Source organism: Takifugu rubripes, chromosome 1 (assembly GCF_901000725.2).
Source record: "Takifugu rubripes chromosome 1, fTakRub1.2, whole genome shotgun sequence".
Taxonomy (NCBI): domain Eukaryota; kingdom Metazoa; phylum Chordata; class Actinopteri; order Tetraodontiformes; family Tetraodontidae; genus Takifugu; species Takifugu rubripes.
In genome coordinates, this window is record NC_042285.1 from 11,804,256 (window position 1) to 11,826,121 (window position 21,866).

Here is a 21,866-nt window from a genome sequence, read left to right on the forward strand (position 1 = left end):
GTCTCAGGGGTGCAGCCTTTTCTATTTTATTGCATATTTCGAATCCAATTTTGTGATGTTGAATTTTTCCACACTCAAAGTTTTATATTTTATAGATATTCATAAATGTTATCAAGGCAAAAACTAATAATAATAAATCTGGGATACAAACATGAATTAAATTCAAATTTAAACTGATGACCTGAGCTCTCTCCGGTGAAGAACTCAGTCATGACTTCACATCTGCCCTTTCCAGACATCAGGGCGCTGTACCGTCAGAGCTGCGTTTTCACCTTGGACCACAGCCAGTGTGTGTTTCACACTCTGGTGTATAATTGCGCAAGCTCATTTAGTGTGAAGCTGAAAATGTCTCATTGTGCGCTCCCAGCTCCGTTCCCTGACATACTGCGAGGGCAGGTGGCCTCTGAAAAGGACACTTGTCCGTTTTGACGTAAACATGCGGAAACTGAGTCTGATGGCTTCAAAGATGCCGGTGACCTTTAAAAGGAATCATTTTGCAAATGACACTTATCTGTTTGATTAGAGACTTGGGAAGATTGAGGCCACTCTCCTGCATAGATATGACAGTCCGCGCCGAGTGCATTAATATACCCCGGAGTCTGGACGATGAGGTCATCTGTTATCCAACAACAGTGACTTTTTATCGAAACTTCTCACATAAGAGCAAGGATGTAACTGGCTTGTTGACCCGAACAAAAGTCTGAAAATGCAAAACGGTGGAGGAAAGCCCGCGCTAAAGTGTCCTTGAGCAAAACACAGAAGCTCCAACGGCTTTAAAGAACCATGAATTAGAATTTCTAAAATGCCTCAAAACATAAATAAGCTCGGTTATACACAGAGCTGCCACGATGACATCAGCCAGGTATTAGCATGTTAAAGAACATTATGAAGATTATACTGATAATCTGCAGCTATAAAAACACCACGATGATGAAGAGGGCTTTAATTCTTTTTACCGAGGCTATGTGATAACAGCGTGTTTAAAGCTGAGAACGGCATTGAAGTTCTCCTTTGAAAACAGGAGAGTGGAGTGAGTGGAGGGTGGGGGGTGTGTGTGTGAATAATTGATAGTGGCTGAGAGCGATATGAGTTTAGTTAATGTGCCCAGCAGCACAGGCTAAGAGATGAGCTGTTAGCTATTCCACCTCAGGCCTAAAACTCAGGCAGTGGAAAGAGTTGGATTAGAGGTCGCCACTGAGTCATCCGTCTTTGGATTTTTGCGTCGCGCCATTTACTCCATCTTATCGGCTGGTGGGCGCGTGTGTCGTCTTAATTTGCATGCGTTTGGTTGTGTGTGTGTGTGTTTGGAAGCGTCTGCACAGCTGTATCTCCCCCGGTGGCAGTGTTGCTGCGGCCCTCGGGTTTCTGTCTCTGACTGGTAATGGAGTGCTCCTGTCAGCCTCCCCACATGCCGCTCCATAAGGACGCTCCGCTCTGAGTTCTGTGCACACGTGCAAATGTTAGCTTATGCTGATTTCGAAACTGAGCACTGCTCAGCAAGCCCGCTCGACAGTCAGGCTCTCATTCGGTGCCACATTTCAGGCTAAATCTCCACATGTGCTCTGCTGTGTCTCCACATTACGTTCAGGCACCGGCCCGACCGATGCTTGTGGAGTTTCCTCTCTATGCGGCCGTGCGGAGGACTTTGGATTGCTGGGATGAAGGTCTGTTTATATGTGTGGTTTCTGGAGTGGGTCTGCCTTTGTTCCACCAGCGGTAACAGATAATGAAATGGAAAATGTGCAAGAATGATTATCACGGCACTCAGCGTGTAGCTCCGAAAAGATGCACAAGGGATGGGGTCACCAGGGATCACTTGGTCAAACCTGTGGCGACACTTTTTCAGACTGAAACACGTGATGCCTGGAATCCAAAATCTCAATCCTCCCTAACTAGAACAGATTTGGGTCCTGATGCCAAAGAAGCTTAAAGTGGGTTTAGCTCTGAAAAAGTCGGCCCTCATTTAGCTAAGTTAACAGGAAACACTGACACCATCTCCCAAGTGTCTCTGTACAATAACTGACAGCATCTCCCAGGTGCCCACGCTTTAGGAAGCAGAGGACGCTCTTCTCCATCCTCTTCTTCCATCCTCCTGATTTTCCAGACATTCTCTTCCTCCTGCTGTCACATTTGGTACAGATGGTTAGGCTCTATGGAGCAGCCTGTCAGTTTCCGTTTGGCCGCTTCAATGTGACAGCGGCTCTGATGGCTCATGAAGGGTCCCTGACGTCCCCAGCACATTCCTCAAAGAGGTTCGCATGCGCGCTTCTCACCCTGCCGAAGGAAGGAAAGGAAGATCCCGGAGACCACCCAAAAGCCTGGCAGTGGAGGAACGGAGGGAGAAACTGGGGAGTTTAGATGTAGAAGTGTTAGCTGAAAGATGGTGGGGCATCAGTGGGAGGAGTCAGGAGGACATGGGGGGGATAGAGGAGCAGAGGTCTTCTGGCATGACTGATTGCAGATGTGCTGCAGGTAGAGGAAGACGTGAACAGCTGATCGTGGCTGGTGCTGAACAGACTCCAGGTGGTCCACCTGATGCACCTCATCTTCCAAAGCCTGAGCTCTTCCAAGCCCCCGAGACAGTGCAGGGTGAGGAGGAAGAGGAATGAAAGGTCCCTGTGATGGCCTTCACATCCATGTGGATGACTGACGTTATCAGAGGGTTGTGAGGAGGAACAGGAGCCAGTCACAATTCCATCAGCACCTGCTGGTGAGGCTCCAGTTGAGGCTCCAGTTGCATAGAGAAAATATGCGATCAGTTATTGGCCCATAATGAAGTTCTGAGTTTCTAATGATCACTGACACTTCACGTTTAGCTTAAAATGATCAGATTATGGTGGGTTTCATTTTCATTAAAATACTTGCGGAGGGAGCAAAAACATCTGCATCAGGCAAACAGGAAGAGGAAGCGATGCCAGATATCTAAAAAAATACAGCACTACTCAAAAATCTGACCTGTGTCCCCCCCATTATTCATAATGATATAAAACAACATGCACGCGTCCACGCTCGCGTATTTAAGCTTTTTCTACCGCCAGGTCACGTGACTACATGCTACATTTTATCTAAATAAGGCAAATAAACATTATCAGTAATATTACACTCGCTGACCCTCAGCTGGTCAAAGTCCTAAAAACAAACCTTAGAGAAGTGACAGAAAAAAAGAATGTGTTTAATAAACGAGTGTAACATGATCTAAAAGGCTGAACTAAGAATGTTTAGAGCGACAGGAGCGACCGGAGGCTCCAGAAGTGACTTCAGGATTGAACCGTTTTCCCTCCGTCACCAGCAGAAACTGTCGCGGCGACTGAGTCCACTGTTCAGCTCCATCCCGGCTCCAGGATCAAGACCACCGTTTGAGGATTCAGGGTGGGAGGAGGAGGAGGAGGAGGTGGGAGGGGGTAGAGGGGGGGGATGCTCCTGTATTGTAGCGCCTCCGGGCAATGCTCCCAGTCAATATATATCTCCACACTCGCTCCTGCGCTCCTGTTTGGAGCAGGACGCGCCGCGGAGGACTGACACTCATCCACTCTCTCTCTCTCTCTCCCTCTCTCACACACACAGACACACGCACACGCGCAAACACACGCTCGTTCGTTCGCCGGGACGGGACGCTCTGCAGGTACCGATGAATATATTCTGTTCTACTTTTTGTTTTTAAGCGGCTGCTGGAACAAAATCGGCATTTGCCGCAAATACAATGATTATATTTCAAATATAAGTAGAGGCCTGTTGAAAAGTGCTGCGCTTGCAAAGCCGGATTAAATATCTTCAAACATGCACATTCATTTAACGACCTTTAAAATACAATTGTGAGTTCGATAGTTTCGTCAAATTAATGAGATTTGTCTAAATCATAAAGTGTAATTTATCCATTCAGATTTAATCTTGAATGGATTTGATTATTTTGTTTACATATAATTATTTTTAAATTCACAATAAAAATCAATTTGACTTGATTTTACTGTGTGGAAATATTGAATCATCTGCATTAAATTAGCTGGATATTTTTGTATCGTAAAGTGAGCAAAGGAAATCATTCGTAATCTCTTTCTTTTTTCCAGAAAACCTAACTCATCGCCTCGGCAACCAGACTACAGGTAAAATATTTACTATAACAGCATGACTTTAAACAGCAAGTTAGCATATATGCTGCAGACAGAGTCCTTCTGATTGGCTGCCAGTGGTGCCTTTGCTGTTGCCTGTAAGTTATCGATGGACCTCCTGAATTCCAACAATAAATATTAAAGCGGTCGGTTTGTTTTCAGCCATAAAAGCTTAAAACAAGGCCTCAGGGTTTGAATATGGGGCAACTAGGGGGGAGCAAAGTGTCTGTATAGCGGTGAGGGGATAACAGTGGCCAGGAGAGGGAAAAAACCTACTGTAAAAATGATTTTTATTGATTGGGCCATAGCAGCAGCTGTTAGGCTCCATTATGAGCTCAAAGCCCAGATCAGAGCCTGGAGGTGCCTACGGGAGCCAATCAAATGGTCAGCCAGGAAACAAGGCAGCTCTTGGGGGTCCAGTTGGCAGATCGGATGGCGATAGCCTGCTACCCTGTTAGTCTTTGAACGTAAGCCATCGCGCTGCTGCTTTTCCATCGATGAGGCCGTCTAATCGCTCAGGATAGCCAAGCATTTATCACCCCTCTTTGTTCCAACATCCCCCATTTCAGTCAAGTGTGACAGTGAAAAAAGTTTTATTCCACTTTGGTTTGGACCCTGAACGTCACAGACTTTCATCAGTGAGGGGCCCTGAGGGTAGTGACAAAATAAAAGCCTCAAAGCAGAGGCTTTTAAATTGGGGAGTGCGCTTCTCCTTCACATCTTCTTCCACTGCAGGGTTCCCCCAACGGCCTGGCTTAAAGTAGCAAAACATCACAAGCTTCTGTGATTTAATAGATGAAAAGAGCATTTATTTTAGGGCATTTGCGTTGATTTTAGGGAATTAGAGAAGAGATGAAAATGAATTAACTTATAGAGCGATGAAGAGGAACGGGGCATCATTTGATTCAGGGAAAAGATATAGAACATCACGTAGCATCACTCATTTCTTCCTTATCATAATTCACTCTCTCAGAGATGAGATGGAGGGCAGAACAGCTGAACTTAGGCACAGGCCTTGACCCATATCCCAGATCAGGCGCTAATGATGCCCTATAGGCACGACGCCAGTCTCTCATTAAGAGCCAGGCCTCGAACCCCGAACTCAGCCCGGCTGCTTTCTGCCCTCAGCCGGCCTCCGAGGGTCCGGCCCCTAAACTCCATTGAGGGTCCCGCTGCACAGGTGCAGTCGCATTTTCCCGCCAGCCTGGCCGCGCTGGCGGCCGACGCTGCAGTGGAACTAATGAGCAGTGGCAGGTACATTGAGAGCAGACCAGCCCGGGACCCCCTGCAGTCACGTTAGAGGCAGCACTCAGTTCAGGCAGACAACAAATGTGCTCTGATCCACATATGTGCATAATGATACTGTTAATTCTCCCCTCCGGTGCCTACAGAACTTTATTCTGTAAACTTTTCTTCATCTTTTGTGCTCCATCCTGGTGTGTCTGGTTCATCTTTCCCCTGATTTGTTCTGCTTGTGCACCTCCAGATCTTCGTCCGGTCACCAAATTCACTGCCGAGTGAAATGAATCCCGGCACAAAGAGCCACTCTTGAGCTGAAATCGACTGTTTGACGCGCCGGATCTCATCCCTTCAATCATGTCCAAGGACGATACGTGTAAAGTGACATCTGCCAGCAAGCACAAGGAGCGCAAGCCCAAGAAGCCTCACTACATCCCCCGACCGTGGGGGAAACCCTACAACTACAAATGCTTCCAGTGTCCCTTCACCTGCATGGAGAAGTCTCACCTGTACAACCACATGAAGTACAGCCTGTGCAAGAACTCGCTTTCTCTGCTCATCGAGTCGGACTGGCCGTATAAAAAAGGAAACCTTCTGCATCCGGAGCAGCTGCGACCTTTTCAGCCGGCCCACGGCCTCCGTGTTGTGGGGAGAGACGGGCTGGAACAGCTGACCGGCACCGAGGAGAGACAGAAGCTGCAGCAGGTCGCAGAAGAGGAAGGAGAGCAGAAGGGACAGGGCCTGGAGGATGAGGAAGAGGCAGGTGGAGGAGAAGGAGCGGAGGTCCCTGGGCTGACGAAGGAGAGCCCTGGTCTCACCAGTGGAGACAAAGCAGAAAACCCGATGAAGAAGGCCAAACCGCTGGAGTCTGAGCTCCTGGTGGCGGACATGCTGTCTCTGGAGGATCAGCTTCTGCAAGCACGATCGGTTGAGGTCGAAGCTCAGCTCAAACACTACAAGACATGTCTGACAGCACCCAGCGTGCTGTCGGAACAGTGGCGGTTGTTAAACTCCAGCCACAAAAAGGCCAAAAATGAGGGCGCCCAGTCCCGAGTGAGCGGTTCGATTCCCTGCTACCCTCCCCCGCCAGGCCTGATGGACTACCAGGACCAAGCCGGACTCAACCTGTCAATGCTTGGGGTGGGCTACCCCGTCGGCGCCAGTCTGTTCTCCTACATGAATTCTACCATTCCCGCGGCCACCGCTGGTGTCGCGGCACAGTCCCAGATCACCCAGTTTCCCTTCCTGGCATCGGCCGCCCAGCTGATGCACCCGGCCTCCAGCTCCCATCCCGACAGAGCCCTCATCCCCCCACGCCTCTACTACCCCTTCATGTGCGAGCATACGTTCAGACCAGCCTCTGGCCAGAGCGACGCCGGCAAAGCACTGAAAACGTCCCAGAACAGCCTCGAAGTAAATTCCCTCTCTGGTTTCCAGCCCAAAGTGAATTTGTGGAAAGTGCCTGCTTTGCGACCCGGAGCTGCTGTGGTGTCGCCTGGCGGCTGGGCGTCACCTCAGAGAGACTCCCCCGACCAGGGCTACAGGGTGGAGGCTAAGCTGCACGCTATCGCAAAGGAAGGTAAAGCAAGTTGGGGCCTCAAGAGGTCAGGCGCCCTGCTGGGGATGCACGAGGCCCCTGTGGAGAAGAAGCAGGCTGTGAGTTTAACTTTGGACCTTCTGAAAAACATTCAGAGCGTATCAACACTTAACATGGCGGCAGACAAGCTTCTCTACCACGACAGGTAAAGACAGTTTCAACATGAGAAAGGTTTTATTGTTTAAATGTGCATAAGGAAAATATTGAATGTGTGTATTTTGGTTACTATATATATAAAAAGGTGAATTACTATTTCCTCTCACCCTCAGTCTGAAGGACCCTCATCTTCAGGCACGACCCAGCGAACTGTGGTACAACGACCGAGTCCCCAGCCCCAACAGTGAGACGTCGTCCCTCTCTGCCTGCGGGGGTCCCAACAGCCGAGAATCGGCTCCAGAGGCAGTTGGGGAGGGGGCCTCAGAGTCCGTGGCTGCTCTCCTCTCTGACCTCTCAAAGGCCTTGCAGGAGTACCAGGACGCTGAACGCAAAATCTCCCACCTGGAGAAGGAAGACCTTCCAGCCCAGAGGCACCTGTGGGAGCACCTGAGCAAAATCCGCAGTGAGCTCTCCCACATCCACCAGGCGCTGGAACGTACAGGGCGCAGCAGCGACGGCCCCCTCGACCTGTCAGTGAAGAGGGGCTCCTCAGATCCGGGAGGTGACCTCGGCATGACAGAGGTAGGAGGCCTGAAAGACAACAGCGCAGAGACGGATGAAGAGGAAGAGGAGGAGTTACTGGAGGAAAAAAGGGAGGATGAGGAGAGGGCCATGAGGACGTCGTTGGAGAGCCGCAAGCAGTCGCTCGACATGCTGATCAAGATGAGCCAGGTGGGGAACGCAGAGCTTCTCACCCCCGGTGGTCCCAGCACCAGAAGCGGTTCTGCGGAGGCTCTGTGGCCCAACAGGACCACCAAATGTGAGGCAGACTCCAGCGTGCTGCTCTGCCCGGACGGACGCTCCATGGTGTTCACAGACATCCCCTCCTCTGTCAAAAACGCCAAGAGACCCCCTTCCATCCAGCGACTGGAGGTCCAGTGTCCCGCGAGCCCGTAAACAAGAGGAGGAAACCACGTGACTCATCACAAACATGTGTCTGACTGCACCAAAACACATTTTGCACCCTGGAAAACCCACAGAGACTGAAAAGGTTTCAGAAACGGCCCTCAGATATTGATTGCTGCAGACATATTCCCATTAAACTGTAACATCGGCACAAATGGTATTGACAATCTTTTATCTGATCCTGTATATATAAATCATGTAAGTAAAATGGTTTTTATAAGATGTCCTGTTTGACTGCACTTCATGATGAATTGTATTATAAATGCTGTTATTTGTTTCAATAAAAAAGTAAAAACTACGTTTATACAAGTGAAAGAATGAAATTCTGAAAATGGATCAGTGACAAAACTGATTTTTGTGAGGTGGTTTATTTCAACTCAATCAGTTAAAGAATATTTATAAGGAAAACCGTTCAAATAATTCTAATTTATTTACATTTTTAAATGATTTTAAATAATTTTGTTTTAAAACAATTTGGTTGGTTTTTAGATTAAATTTTTTGTTGAGAACCAAACGTGCTGATAGTGACCTCAACAAGATATTTAAGATTATTCCAGCAGGTAAAAATAAAGAACGTTTCACTGCTCACCCGGCGCACCAGCCCCCCCTGCTGGCCACTCTTCATATCACATGTTCTGTTACATGTAGCTGTGGAGCTACTCTCACTTTCATTATATCGATACACTAAATGGCACAAAATTCCAAGACAGAATAATTTTGGATGATATTGGGCTTCGGTCAGTTAGGTACCAACGCATCATTAATCCTTCATTAATGGCGACAGTAGCACCTTTTGGTCTTTTGATGTCAGGCTGATCCAAAGGTCACAGACCACCACCGGGGTCACCTGTAATTCTGCTTACAGTTTTATAAGGTCAAGGCCTCGAGCACCTCAGACTGACCACAGGACCCCCGTCCCCCCAGGCCTGGCACTTCTGAGGCAAAGGTTAGCTGCCACAACCAGAGGAGGCCGCCGGAGATATTCACCCTGCAGGGCTCAAAATGACGGTTCAGACCACGGAAGGAACGCGGGCGGTCCAGAGAACCGCGGCCATTCTGACACACTCCGTAGAAACGCCAGGTTAATAGCGCCCCCACGTGGACATAATATATTCAAACTCGACGTGTTTGCGTCTGTAATTCATTTGTTTTGACGCTTAAAACGTTTAAAATGTCGCAAACTGGCTAAACACGGGTAAATAATGAACCTTTAATGGACAACCGAGCAACATTACAATTTCAATTAAAGTATGCCAACATTTCCAAACACTTCATTTATTCGACGTGATACATTCAAATGAAAATAAAAAATATTCATACATTTCATATAGAGCTAGTGAGCAAAGTACGAGTTTAAAATAAAACACAGAAGTTTTCCGTATGGCATATATATGTACACAAGGCGTGGTTTGAATACTATACAGTGTGTATCCATAGCTGCACAGGTTTCATGTTGTTAAATATTCTTCACTCAGTTGAGGCACGACTAGATTCAGTGAGAGGTCAGGGAACGGGGCCAAGTGCTTCAAGACTGCCGCTTACAGTAAAACGTTTCATCACCTAAACTCGCAAAGCAAAGCTTATTAGTGTGAGTTCCCACTAAAGCATAAAATGAGGCAACATTCTGCAATTCTGGCATGCAAACTTCTAAATATTGAGATGAAATGTCTCACACCAAGTCAAAACTGAGCAAACAAATATTTCAGAATATAAGGATCTTTAAAACAACACTCTAGCATCACCAACAAAGTCACAAATGTTTACTAAATATCGAAAAAAGCCGGGAAGTTTGGTTGGACTGCAAGAGTTGAATAAACCCATTTGAGTCGGGTAAGAAAAGAAATTAGTCTAGTTCCCTCAAGTAGTCATAAGTGTGCACCCTCCCGTTTTATAAAACTCTCATACACAAGCAAATTAAGCATCACATTAATTTTCCACTATCAAACCATAGTTGTCATACAGCAGATGCCTCAACTAAAAAATTTTAAAAAGTGTATACACACACATACATGTGTGTATACACACACACACGTGTATATGTGTGTATATCCCTCTCTCTCTCCATCCAGTAGTTATGTACAACACGACTGGTGCAACAACAAACACATTACAAATTAATATAGAAACTACAATAATAAAATACAGCAGATAATTCAATTCATATTGGGAAAAAATATATATATACTTTTTTCTTTTCTTTTTTAAATCATACTGTGTATTGCTATCTGTTTTGGCATTGAAGAATAAAACGGCTGTCACGTACCATTTTCAGCTTATATGACACATCTCCACTATGGACAGATTACATATTTTTAAAGAATTCTTACACAGGTTGTATTAAATAAAACATTTCATTTAAAATCATCTGTAGCCTGAAAGCAGCCAGCGCAGGTTTAACAGGAACCTTAATGGGTTTTTAGCTTCAGAGTCTGAGAGCAGCAGTGCTGCAGCAATCCAGTCACCAAGCAAAGCCGCGGAGGAGAAACTGATTCTTCGGGTTCAGATCTTTTTGGAATCTTTTGCCTCAAATAGTTTCATGCGCTCCTGCACAGTCAGTCCCTCCTTCAGGCTCTGTTGAAGAGAAGACATGGGGTTTATTTGAGAGGTTATTCCACAACACAGAGGACACAGCAGCTTCTGGTTAGATGACTCTAACCCTTCAGACCCACGATCATCTCCAACATACACAGCTGGGAAAACGTGTTTGCCTCCTTCCACATTTATTTATTTTTTGTTTACCTATTTGTCACACTTACGAGACAAAGTTCAATACAAACTGCAAATTCTGGGTATAACTTTTATCTAGAGAAAAAAAAAATCCAACCATATATGTGAAAATAAATGAAGCAAACCACTTCTTGTGCCACCCTCTGGAGCCATAGTTGCAGTCAAATGTATGGAACAACTGTGCCACTCTTCTTCAGAGTTGTTTGAACTCATGGCATGAACTGCTTGTTTGAGGTTTTTTCCTTATGAAAGAAAGGCCTCCATTAAAACCTGCATTTTGTGTTGACTCGAGATATTTGTCACTAAAAGTTATGTGATGAAATAACATGTCGGTGCGCCAAAAACTCAACAAAAAAGGAGTAAGGGGTGAAAACTTTTCCCCAGCCCTGTAGGTCAGGTCTTAATGGGTTAATGTGAATGCAGGATGAGGTTATGATGGATACAGTCATGCCACACACGTGCACACAGAAACACAAAATGGAGGATGAACGTCAGAGATGTTAACATGTTAATAATAGTCTGTGATTTGACACATGCTCAGATACTTTTAACAGTTTAAGTGCTGTAAATGTGAAGTACAGGAATAAATGTTATTTTGCTATTAAATATGACCAGGCTGAAAACGATAAATAAAGATTGTAGCTTCTATATAAGTTCTTTCCAGAGGCTTCCAAACACTGCTGGCGCCCGTCATATTCAATGGACTCAGTCTTCGGCAGGGATCATGCAAGAGTAGCGGGGCCGTGCTGCGTTCTACATCATGCTATACCTACAGCACAGCGCGGGGCAGAGGTTGGGGGGAGAGTCATCCCCACCATGAGGGGGTCAGCTATCCCAGGACACCTGTTCAGTGACAGACTGACGGACAAGACAGACACATGACAACCCTCCAGCACTTGGCTGAAAACATCCTGACTGACAAACCGAGGAAGAATTACGCAAGAATGTGGCAGCTCGACAACAATGAGGCTTTACAGCAGACATGACCGTAAACACAGAATGATGAATTGCTGCGTCTGGACAAAAGGCTAGCTTAACACTCACCTTTGACCTTACGCCTCGGGACTGCTTGGACTGCTTCTTCATGAAATCTGGATTACTCTTTGATTTCATGATATCTGGAGACAAAATGGGAGGGGTTTAATTGCTGATGCAGCATCGCAGGATGTCAGATGAAGACCCACTGTGGTCAGTGTCGTTTTGAAGTTGATTTAATTACCATATCCTGATGTGACCGTTTGATCTAACGTCTTCTCGCCCAATGCTTCTGTGGCAATTAGCAGTTTCTCCTTCAGTTTGCTGATGTCACAGTCAGCCTTTGCTTTCACAATGCTAAGCTCCGTATAGATGTCTTTATATTTGTCTGTGGCATATTTCTTGTCCTGTGGACATGAAATAATATCATGTTTAGGTTTTATTAATTAATTTTCCTTCAACAAAGGAGAAATGATGTAAGCTAACCCTTAAAGCAGACTGCAGTTCATCCTTTAAAGAGTGGATTTCCTGTTTAAGATATTGGATCTCGGATTCCTTAATGCGAAGCAATACCTACAAAATGGGAAAAAAATTATGATTTACAAAAAGTCAATTCATGTTGGAGCGCATATCTGTGGTTTCAAGCAGACCTCCAGTTCATACACATCTTTGCCCTGGGTAAGTGGCGACAGTGCCGTTTCACCACTGAAACAGGAGCGCATCCGGCTGATTTCTGCAGTCAGTCGGTTATTTAACTCCTATTGGAAACATCAGTTTCAACACACGGAAAGAACTGGCCTTGTACACACCTGTATGTGTGTGTGTGTGTGTGTGTGTGTGTGTGTGTGTGTGTTCAGACCTGGTTGTGAGCGTTCAGCTCCTGGTTTTCTCTCTGACACTGCCTGAGGGCCTGGCGCTCAGCCTCCAGTGCCTGGGCCAGGTGAGCGTTCTCCAGGCATTTCTGAGAGTACTGCTCTGACAGCACCTCCAGTTCCCTCTGGATGGACCGCAGCTCCTCCCTGCAGTGTCACAAAAGCAAAATCTGGGATTTTCACAAACACAATTGCATTTTTCCAAGCCAAACAGTGGCAGAACAAGATGCAACAGAGGGGTTTTCCCTACAGCAGCACAGGTATTACTTCTGGATCACTCGTCTGATTTAATAAGTGGAATATTTTTATAAACGTACTCATATTGTAAGCGAAGTTCATCGATATCAGAGTTCAGTCCGGTCAGTTGGGAACGATGGGTCTTCTCCATTTCCTCCTTGTGTGCGTTCTTCATAGCCTCAATAGCTGCATTAAAGACACATCAACAACAATTAAAAGCCACAAATCCCTGAATTATGTAGAGCTCTTCTGAGCAGCTCAATTCACCAGCAATGGTGGCGGCAGTCTCTTCAGCCAATAGCCTCTCTCGCTCCTCCATGAGCTTGGAAATCTCCCTCTGGTGTTGTCTCTGGAGATCTTGGATGACCTTCTGATGCGTTTCTTCCATTGCAGCAAACCCCCGTTCGCATGTGGCCTACGAGAATAAAAAGTCCACGGTGCATCACGACAGCATTGCAGCAAGTTTTATTGACGATCCTTAGATGAGTGCGGTATCTATCGATGGCTAACTAGGCTACACAGGGTGTCATGCAAGTTCAGTGTCATAAAGGCATGCAAATGTATAGGATTTAAAGCCGGGACGTTAGTAAGAGAGGTTATTAACAGAGTGCAGTATTTAGAACTGAACGTGGGAAATGGCATGTCCATAGGTGCCGAGAATGACTGCAATAGTAAAAATGAATGAAACTGGAGTGGAGCTAAATCTGAGACTGTAAAGGGACACACACCATTTCCCAACGCTAACTCTCCAGTGTATATTAGTACTTTTATAGACTATTTCTCTATTTCCCCCTGTTACTCCCTTGTTACATGAGTCCACTAATGGAAAATGAAAGAGCAAAAACCTTAAGACTTTCAAAGTCTCTCTGGTATTTCTCTCTCAGGCTGGCCACATCTCCTTCTAGATGCTTGTTCTCCAGTTCATCCTTCATTGAGTTCATCTGAGTCTCCAGCTCCTGGATCCGATCTTTCAGAACCACCATGGAATCCACCTCTGACAGCTCCTGTGAAGTCTTCTCCTCTCTTTGCTGTTCTGCTTCCATTGGAGAGGCAGCTTCATCAGAATGAGGTGAAGGAGAACCTCTGGAATGTCTTTTCTCCTGCTGGTACTCCCGGACAACTTGAATGTTTTCTATATACTGGGAATGTAGCTTTTCCAGCTCCTCTTTGTGGATCTTCTGGAGCTCACAGATCCTCTGTTCAAACTGCTCCTCTAGATTCCTCAGGTGACTCTCATGTTGCTCTTCCATGGTATCCATGTCTACCATCAGGACTTCAAGCTTCCTCTGACTGTCAGATGTGGTCTCCATGAGGGCCAGCTCCATTGATGCCCGCCTTTTGTCTGCTAGTCGTAGCTCCTGCTCGTGCTCCAGCTTGAGCTCCCCGGTCTCTTTCTGGAAGCGCTTCTCCAGGAGAGCCAGTTGCTCCTGCTGCTGAGAGAGCTGGTTCACTCGCTTGCCGATCTCAACTTTCAGTGTTTGGTTCTCCTTCTGAAGGGTGCCCATAGTTTGTTTGAAGTTCAGCCGCTCCTCTTGCAGGGATGCTTCATATTTCTCCTGGATTGAGCCGATGTTGCGCGCATGCTGCTGGACAAGGGCATCCATGTCCTCACCTGTCTTTTTACACCAGCTCAGCTCTTGCTCATGCATGACCCGTAACCTGCATGCCACGTAAGCCACTTGAGCCTGAATGAGAGCTTCTTGCATACAAAGAGAGGTGCTTGTGAAATTATATGGAGTTTGGTGCCTCAGAAGCAAAGAGACCATTTCAGCCAGTTCAGGGTGGTCCCCTCCACTTTCTATGTCTTCAGCAAACTTGTGTAGAATGATCGCTTGCCTTTGAAGCTCATTGGCCAAGTTCCCATGTGCATCCTGGAGGGATTCAGTAGAGTCGGAAACAAAAGGGGGCATTTCTCCAGACAAGTGTCTGTCTACAATTTCCTCTGCCAACTCTCTGGCCTCCATCTTTTCAATCTGCTCCATGTAGGGAGCGAGTTCAGGAGGATGAATGTCAGCTAATTTCTGTTTACCAAAACCAAACCTATGCTTGACTTCCTTTATTACATTAGTCAAATCAGGCCTTTTCGAGGCTTCAATAATCATCTTCAGAGCCACTTCCCTTTGATGTAGATTTTCCCGGGCTTCAGCTAACTCCCTCCTCAGCATCTTGAACTTCTCTTCATAGGAATGTTTGAGGTTTTGAATAGAGTACACTAATTCTGCTTTGATAAAGGTGCTGAAAATAACAGCAGAATCAACATCTACATCTACTGGAACACAACCCTCTTTGGATTTAGCAACACCACCCCCTGCACTCTCCATGTCTTTCCAGAGAGAACTCTCCAACATTAACTTCCTGGTCAGGACATCGGCATAGACTACAGCCAAGCAGTCTTTGTCACTCTTTGTAATTTTTTGTATTTCTTCCCATATTTCTGCAAGACCCTGTAGAAGGTTCGGTTTCGAAGTCTGCAATAACAAAGCAATCTTATTCAACACTACAGCCTCAAAGGATAAAGTTTTGGCTAGAAGGTGCACTGCTTCTTTTGGTGCCTGCCTGGTTTCGCTGGGAATGGGGGACAGCTCTTCCAGTGTCTTCTGCCCCTGTCTGATGTGCTGTGATGCAATCAGCAAATCACTCTCTACCTCTGACAAAGACTGCAGCTGTGAGTCAGTAGAATCACATGACCCACTGAGAATAATCCTGACTTTCTCTCGACTGTTCTCTACACATAATAGAGCGTTGGTGTAATGCTTGCTGACAGAACTAGCCAACAATCCACTGCTGCAAACAGAGTCTTTATTAGCTATAGGTTTGCCTTCTGTCACCTTTAGATCAATTTTGGAAATCTGTTCCATTTGGGCAGATCGTTGTACTTCTAGATTCTGTGTGAGGTTCCTTAATTTGTCCTCAGTGGCCAGCAGTTTAGACTCCAGAGCATGAATGATGGAGATGAACTTCTCTGGATCACTACTGTGAGGAACTGTGGTTCCCTCAGTTAGCACAACACCTTCGCTTACACACTGATTAATGTTTTGTTTTGTCTCTGCAACGGTACTTCTCAAGTCGCTGGTGTCCATGTTTTCTATGTTCATATATTTTTGACACTGAATATTAGAAAACCGAATCCTTGGTCTCCTTGCAGTGGACTCTTTATCATCTGGTGAACTATTGTCCCCTTCTTTAATGCTCTGTTCTGGGGTTTGATGCCTTTCTAAGCGGAAATCAGCATAGTCTAACTGCAGGGCACTGAGATGTTGCTCTAGCTCTGCTATGCGATCCTCAGCAGCTGCAAGCTTGGCCTGCAGATCCTTTTCAGCACTACAGGGTTCAACTCTATCTAAGAGGTTCTGACTCATTTGGCAAAGAAGCTCCTCCTTCGCTTGCAGCTTCTGCTCAGTTTCCTCTAGGCTGCTGCCAAGTACAGACAGCTTTAAAAGGGCCTCTTTCAAATCCTCCTCTTTACGCTCTACCAGTCTCTCGTACATCTCCTTCGTTTGTCTGATATCTTCTTCTTTTTCTCTAAGAAACAGGCTCATTTTCTGAAACTCTTGAGTCGCTCTCACATAGGAATGCTCTAAGGTGTTGTAATCAGCCTCCTCCGTGTCCAAACGATTGCGGAGCTTATTTACCTCACGGTCTGCTTCTGCAATCTGGTTAAGTAATTCCTGACACCGACAAGTGAGCTGACCTTTCTCTTCTTCTAGCCTACGCACATTCTCCTTTAGAGACTCAACCATATCTGTCTTCTGGGCCAGCTCCCCTTGCAACTTCTGCATTTCCTCCCAGCATTCTTTCCTACCCGAAGCCTGCTTGCCTCGTAACAGGGCCTCTACCTGCTGTTCAGCTTCAACTACTCTGTTTTGCAGCTCTTTCTGTGCAGTTTCAGCTTCAGTTAATCTTTTACATAGATTCTGTTTTTCCTTGAGATGATTCTCTTGTAGGGTCTGCTGTTGGCTCTTGAGGCGCTCCTCCTTTAGTACCTGACCTTCCTCAGTAGCATTAAGCCGAGCAGTCACTTCCTGCAGCCTCTCCTGCAGTCTCTGTATTTCTCTCATGTGGTCTCGCTGTAAGGCTTGTTGGCGTTCCAGGTGTCTAAGAGCCTGGTTCCGCTCCAGGAGGCTGGCCTCGACTTCACGTAGTCTATCTTCACTCTCCTTGAGTTGAGCTCGTAGAGTGGTCTCACTGCGGCCATGTTCTTCCTCTTGTTCTTTTGAACGCTCTTGTTCTAGCTTGAGCTCATTGCGCATTCTGCCTACAGCCTCTTCACTGGCCAAGATCTCAGCCATTGCAGATGTTAACTTATCCTGCAGAGCCTGAATATCAGTCTCATGACGGTCTACAGCGTCTTGGGCTTCAGTGTAGCTCCTTTTAAGTGCCCGAATCTGCTGCTGAGCAACGTCCTGTTTGCGCTTTTGGGCCACCAACTCACTCTGCAAGTCTTCATTAAGGGCATGCAATTGCTGCCATGGCACTCTGTGCGGTGAGGACGGATGAGGAGTGGCACTCTTGAAAAAGATTGAGACAGTTTCATTAATGACATCACCTTACTTACTGACTGCTTACAGAGAGCCACATCTCAGGGTTACAGGAAAGGTTTTCCAGTTCCAACCTGACTTTTTCTAAAGCTTTCCCATGTTAAGCTTCCACTGTGCTTTTTCACAAAGTCTCCAATTAAAACCCCAAAACAACTGAACAATAAAAAAAAAGATGCCCAGAAAAGTGAATAACTAAATTTGAGGCAAATATAATGAAATATTCAGTTTGCCAAATGGGAGAAAAAAAAAAGAAATGACTTTGTTTACAACTAAAACACCAAACAGCATGCAGAAAAGACACACAAACAAAAACACACAAGAGAAAAAGCACAGCATAAGGCCTCTTAAACATATTTCTTACCTTAAAAGTTTCAGATCAAATCAATTTTCCCAAGAGATGTGAAACTCCGTACAAACAGTTAGTGAAAACTCATGCTAAGAAACACCACAACCATGCATGTCAGTTTCAGAAAAGCACCCACACCCGTTAGTAGAATTTGTAAGTTACAGGAGCCAAATATACTGTCTAAGTGGTACAAATACAATGAAATAAATCTAGTGTAATACAGTATACTGATCAATCAATGAGGTTGAAAAACACGATATCCTCATATTCTTTATGCTGATTTTTTTTGCAAATTACCTGTAAGGTAAATTAAAATGACATACTGGCCCTCAGAGGTGGGTGTAAGTGCAATACCTGTAATACATAGCCTTCTCTGGCATTCTGTTCCCTTCCTAAAGCATTTTCCAACTGCTCTTTCAAAACATTGTTTTCCTTCTGTAGTCTTTCCAGTTCTTTCTGCTTTTGCCCCAACTGCACAAAGAAATAAAATTAATTATTGAAGAAATTAGAAATTAAATGAGCACATTTTGACATGATGAAGAAATATATACAGTTGTGCTGGAAAGTCACTCCTACGTTAAATGTATGTTAAAAAAAAAGAGTTTGCTGTTTGGCAAACGAACAGCTTAATTAGGTAAGAGTTGGGTTTTATAATTGATGTCACTTTCCTGACAGTTATGATTGCAACGTGTTTCTCCACATTTTGCAAAACCCACCTCTTTGTCAAGCAGTGCAGCGAGCTCATGTGCAGGTAGTCTGTCAGAGGTTCCTAAAGCTGTGTTGATGGGCACTTGCTTCTCTTCCCTTAATGGGGTTGTCTCCACTTGGTGCCACCTCTGCTCAATCTCTTCTTGAACACCTGAGGAGCCAAGATCCTTTTGATCATCAGTACAAGGATGCACTGCAGCAGAATGGTCCACCTCCATTCTTCCTCGCTCTGGACATTCAGGTGTCTCTGGTGGAACCGGTGCTGCAAAGTTCAGTGTTGAAGTCATTGTGACGGTAACATTATTTGGCGTATGTGAAGTGCTGGGTGTGCTCTGTGGAGAGATGCTCCTCCAAGCATTTTCTTTTTCAGCCACTTCTTTCATAGGTGGGGGAGCACCTGGCGCACAAGAGGTTGGAATGGAGGATGCAGAGACAGGAGAAGATGCTAATGAAGAAGGGGAGGAGGAGGGAGAGCAATAGGAAGAAGCTGTTGAGAGTGATGAGCTGAGATCAATCGTTTCTGATCGTTCCCTCCCAGGTTTTTCAGTCGGCTCCATTTTAAACTCAGACCAATCGAATGTCTTGGAGCGGCCCTCTCGTCTGCGCTCACGGACTCGGCTTTTTCGGGGCTCAGAGGCAGGGACAGAGGTGCTGCTGCCAGTGGACTGTCTGTGACTATCAGGAATGGGGCTTGGCTCGGAGGTCGTCATTGGCTCTAATGTAACGTTTGCCTTCTCCGGAAGGGATCTAAATGAACAAAATCACAAAGACACAAGTTGTAAGATAAACACAGATATGAATTTTTCTTTGCTAAAGCTACATTACATAAAGCGTTGCATGAGATAAAGCAGACAGGTCAAAGAGCACCACCAACCCAATGCGTTCATCTAAAAGCAGCTTCAAAATGAACAAATCTGTAGTAAATGTTTTGTGTTATGTTGTGCATGTGTGGGTGGGGGGGAGGGGGGAACCTCCATTAAAAAGTGACCAATAATAAAATCTATTTTGAGTAGGGGTGTCAGCAAGTGGAATGCAAGGAGAGACAGAAATGAAGAATGAGAAATAGGTGTCTGAGTCACATCTATGCAGAAATACCAAAAATATCACACACTGCCTTGAAGAGAACTGATGACAAGAGAGGTGGCTTAAGGGCTGCGACGCACTAAACATAGGTTAAAGCATGTATAATTGCACATGGGAGTCATCTGAAAAGAACTATTAAACTGGAGGTCCCGATATCATGTTATAACCACCTTAGTCTTGTCACATTTTTAACTGTTATTAATTGGACTTTTAAAGCCTGTTCTGTTGGTGGGGGTAGGGACGTTGGGTGTGGGGGGTGTTATAGATACTAGTGTGGTGATGTTATTGCAGTGTGTGTCACTACAGAGGCACAACTGACAGAGATATTACCCAACAATCACATGACAGAAGGCGAAATGACAAACACGGGGCTGACATAGCTCAGCAATAACATCACTGTTTAAGGAGGGGGAGGTTTTTAAACACACAAGCACTCCAACCTGGGCTTCAGAACGGATAGTTTCAGAGAGATGTTTTTCCTGGAAGCAGGTTGAAAACACCAGTTGATGAAGAAAGAGGAAAAAAAGGAAAGAAAGAGTAAGGAAGAGAGATGGATCTGAGCAAATATGTGAAATCAACTGTGATATCCGTCACTGGATAAACTGTTAATCCTCATTGGGTATTACCGGGTGACATCTGGGGGGATAGTAGGTCGCACATTCTTCATGATGGCCTGAATCCAGTTACGACGGATACCAGAAGTCATGGCTGACAGAGTACATGCACCCTCTTTACACTGAAAACAGAAGGACACGTTATGCCTTTATAATCATGATTCCCAAGACCCAAATCTAATAAATCAGCTGACTGATGAGTACACTGTATGCAATTAATCTAATCTTAGCATATAACAGTGACCCCTGGTGGACATTTGATCATTTGTACAAGGTATAGTAGGGAATGCGCTCTGGCAAGGTGCCAGTTAACTTCTTGAGTGCAGTGAAGGTGCCCTTTAGCAAGGCACCGCTCCCCAATGTTGCCCCCTGAGTGCTCAAGAATGGCTGCCCTCTGCTACTTGCATGTTTATAATGTACCCAATACGCACACTACTGTGTTTGTATGCATGTGCACGTAACTTGCAAGTATAGGTTAGTTGCAAAGAAAAAAATTTATCTATATCCATGCATTTTATATATTTGACAAAGCTTTCTATTTCTGTGTAGATTCTCAATCATCTAGGTCATAGTTATCCAAGACGCAGAACTGAAGAAGCCTTCTGGATAGAAGGCGAAACGTCTTCAAAAGAGAAGAAAAACAGTCCAGTTGACACAGAAAACTACCTTGAGTTTTTATCTTTTATACATTACTTTGTCTGTGATAATGTAGTCAGATAGCTACATGTTCATGTAGTAGTAGTAGACTGTGGTGACATAAACCCAAACATGAATGCACAGTGACATCCAGTCAATAATAAAACCATTGCACGGCATATATCTGTAAATCCAGAAAGAGCCAATCAAGTGCAAAAAGTCTTTAATTTGGACAGAATTAGATATGTTTTTCATATACGGTTTCTAACCATGAGTCCACAGCCACATTTTTAAAACAAGTTTTGTACGAGTTCAGAAAAACATGGCTTAGAGTGATGTAATCCATGTGAGAGTGATTTAGTCATGTGACACCCATCAAAGGTAACAAAGGACTTTTTCAGTCCGATAAATGGTTTAACCTGATACTTAATTGGGTACCACTTGATGACTAAATGCTGTTTTTAGACAAGTGTAGATAATAAGACTCATTTTCACTGATGATAAATGATGCAGAAGAATATGCTGACTACAATTATCACTCACCAGAATTTGGAATCCATAATTCCTCTGAACTGAAAACTCCTTCACATCATAGCATGTGGAAAGATCAATCTCTCCATCCAGTTCTGATGCCTGAGGAAAAAAGACAAAATGACTTTTTCTTTCTAATAATAAAATATCAAATGGTAGTAATGTCAAAAGCTGCCTAATTAACAATCAGAAATTTAAGCTCAAGTAAACAAACAGTACCTCTTCAGCTATCGAGTCTCTGTAGTACTTCAAACTCTGATCTGTCAGGACGAACCAGTGTTTTTTCCACTAGGGAGAGAAAAAACATTTAATTCAACTAGTCTAAAATGACACCATCATCTGATGAGACCAATTTACCATTCCATCTTCATACAGTTTAGTCATCCATCCCTTTTTGAAGTTTAACAGATCTGGCTGCAAATAAAAGAAATTAGATTGACATCAATCTTTTATACAAAAATTAGGAACACACTGAACACACAACCCCACCCAGACTTTCACTACATTTTAAGTACGGTAGATGCGCAGTTACAAACATCAATGATGGCAGTATAATGTAACCTGCATCACCGTTTTTCATTTTGAACATTTGTGT

General features: G+C 45.0%; 2 protein-coding genes across 11 annotated transcripts in view; one reads left to right on the plus strand and one right to left on the minus strand.

The window, feature by feature from the left end:
• Positions 1-3,304: 3,304 nt before the first annotated feature.
• prr35 (proline rich 35) lies at positions 3,305-8,287 on the plus strand. Its single transcript, XM_029825280.1, has 4 exons — positions 3,305-3,622; positions 4,065-4,100; positions 5,593-7,087; positions 7,212-8,287. The coding sequence occupies exons 3-4, from the start codon at positions 5,703-5,705 to the stop codon at positions 7,993-7,995; spliced, it is 2,169 nt and encodes a 722-aa protein (XP_029681140.1). The 5' UTR covers positions 3,305-3,622; positions 4,065-4,100; positions 5,593-5,702; the 3' UTR covers positions 7,996-8,287.
• A 910-nt stretch (positions 8,288-9,197) lies between these two features.
• LOC101067528 (myosin phosphatase Rho interacting protein) overlaps positions 9,198-21,866 on the minus strand; it is a 38,735-nt gene continuing 26,066 nt past the window's right edge. For 5 of the 10 annotated variants that reach the window (XR_003886578.1, XR_003886575.1, XR_003886593.1 and 2 more), the window contains 16 exons: positions 21,629-21,685; positions 21,491-21,559; positions 21,284-21,373; positions 20,117-20,226; positions 19,931-19,969; positions 18,416-19,154; positions 18,054-18,170; positions 13,661-17,323; positions 13,083-13,230; positions 12,896-13,001; positions 12,566-12,725; positions 12,357-12,464; positions 12,193-12,279; positions 11,951-12,113; positions 11,505-11,849; positions 9,198-10,575 (listed from right to left, as the gene is read on the minus strand). Coding sequence is in view for 2 of the 10 variants with exons in the window: in XM_029829474.1 (XP_029685334.1) it covers positions 10,504-10,575; positions 11,776-11,849; positions 11,951-12,113; positions 12,193-12,279; positions 12,357-12,464; positions 12,566-12,725; positions 12,896-13,001; positions 13,083-13,230; positions 13,661-17,323; positions 18,054-18,170; positions 18,416-19,154; positions 19,931-19,969; positions 20,117-20,226; positions 21,284-21,373; positions 21,491-21,559; positions 21,629-21,685 (5,802 nt within the window). In the remaining 8 variants the exon portion in view is untranslated. The remainder of the gene's footprint in view (positions 10,576-11,504; positions 11,850-11,950; positions 12,114-12,192; positions 12,280-12,356; positions 12,465-12,565; positions 12,726-12,895; positions 13,002-13,082; positions 13,231-13,660; positions 17,324-18,053; positions 18,171-18,415; positions 19,155-19,930; positions 19,970-20,116; positions 20,227-21,283; positions 21,374-21,490; positions 21,560-21,628; positions 21,686-21,866) is intronic. The other 5 variants (XM_029829474.1, XM_029829558.1, XR_003886591.1 and 2 more) reach the window with 4 other exon arrangements.

What these genes read in the sequence shown, in the direction of transcription:
- prr35 (XM_029825280.1), top strand. Translation starts at nt 5,703, where the DNA reads ATGTCCAAGGACGATACGTGTAAAGTGACATCTGCCAGCAAGCACAAG. An exon ending in AAGCTTCTCTACCACGACAG is followed by an intron (nt 7,088 to 7,211) that starts GTAAAGACAGTT and finishes TCTCACCCTCAG; the next exon opens with TCTGAAGGACCCTCATCTTC.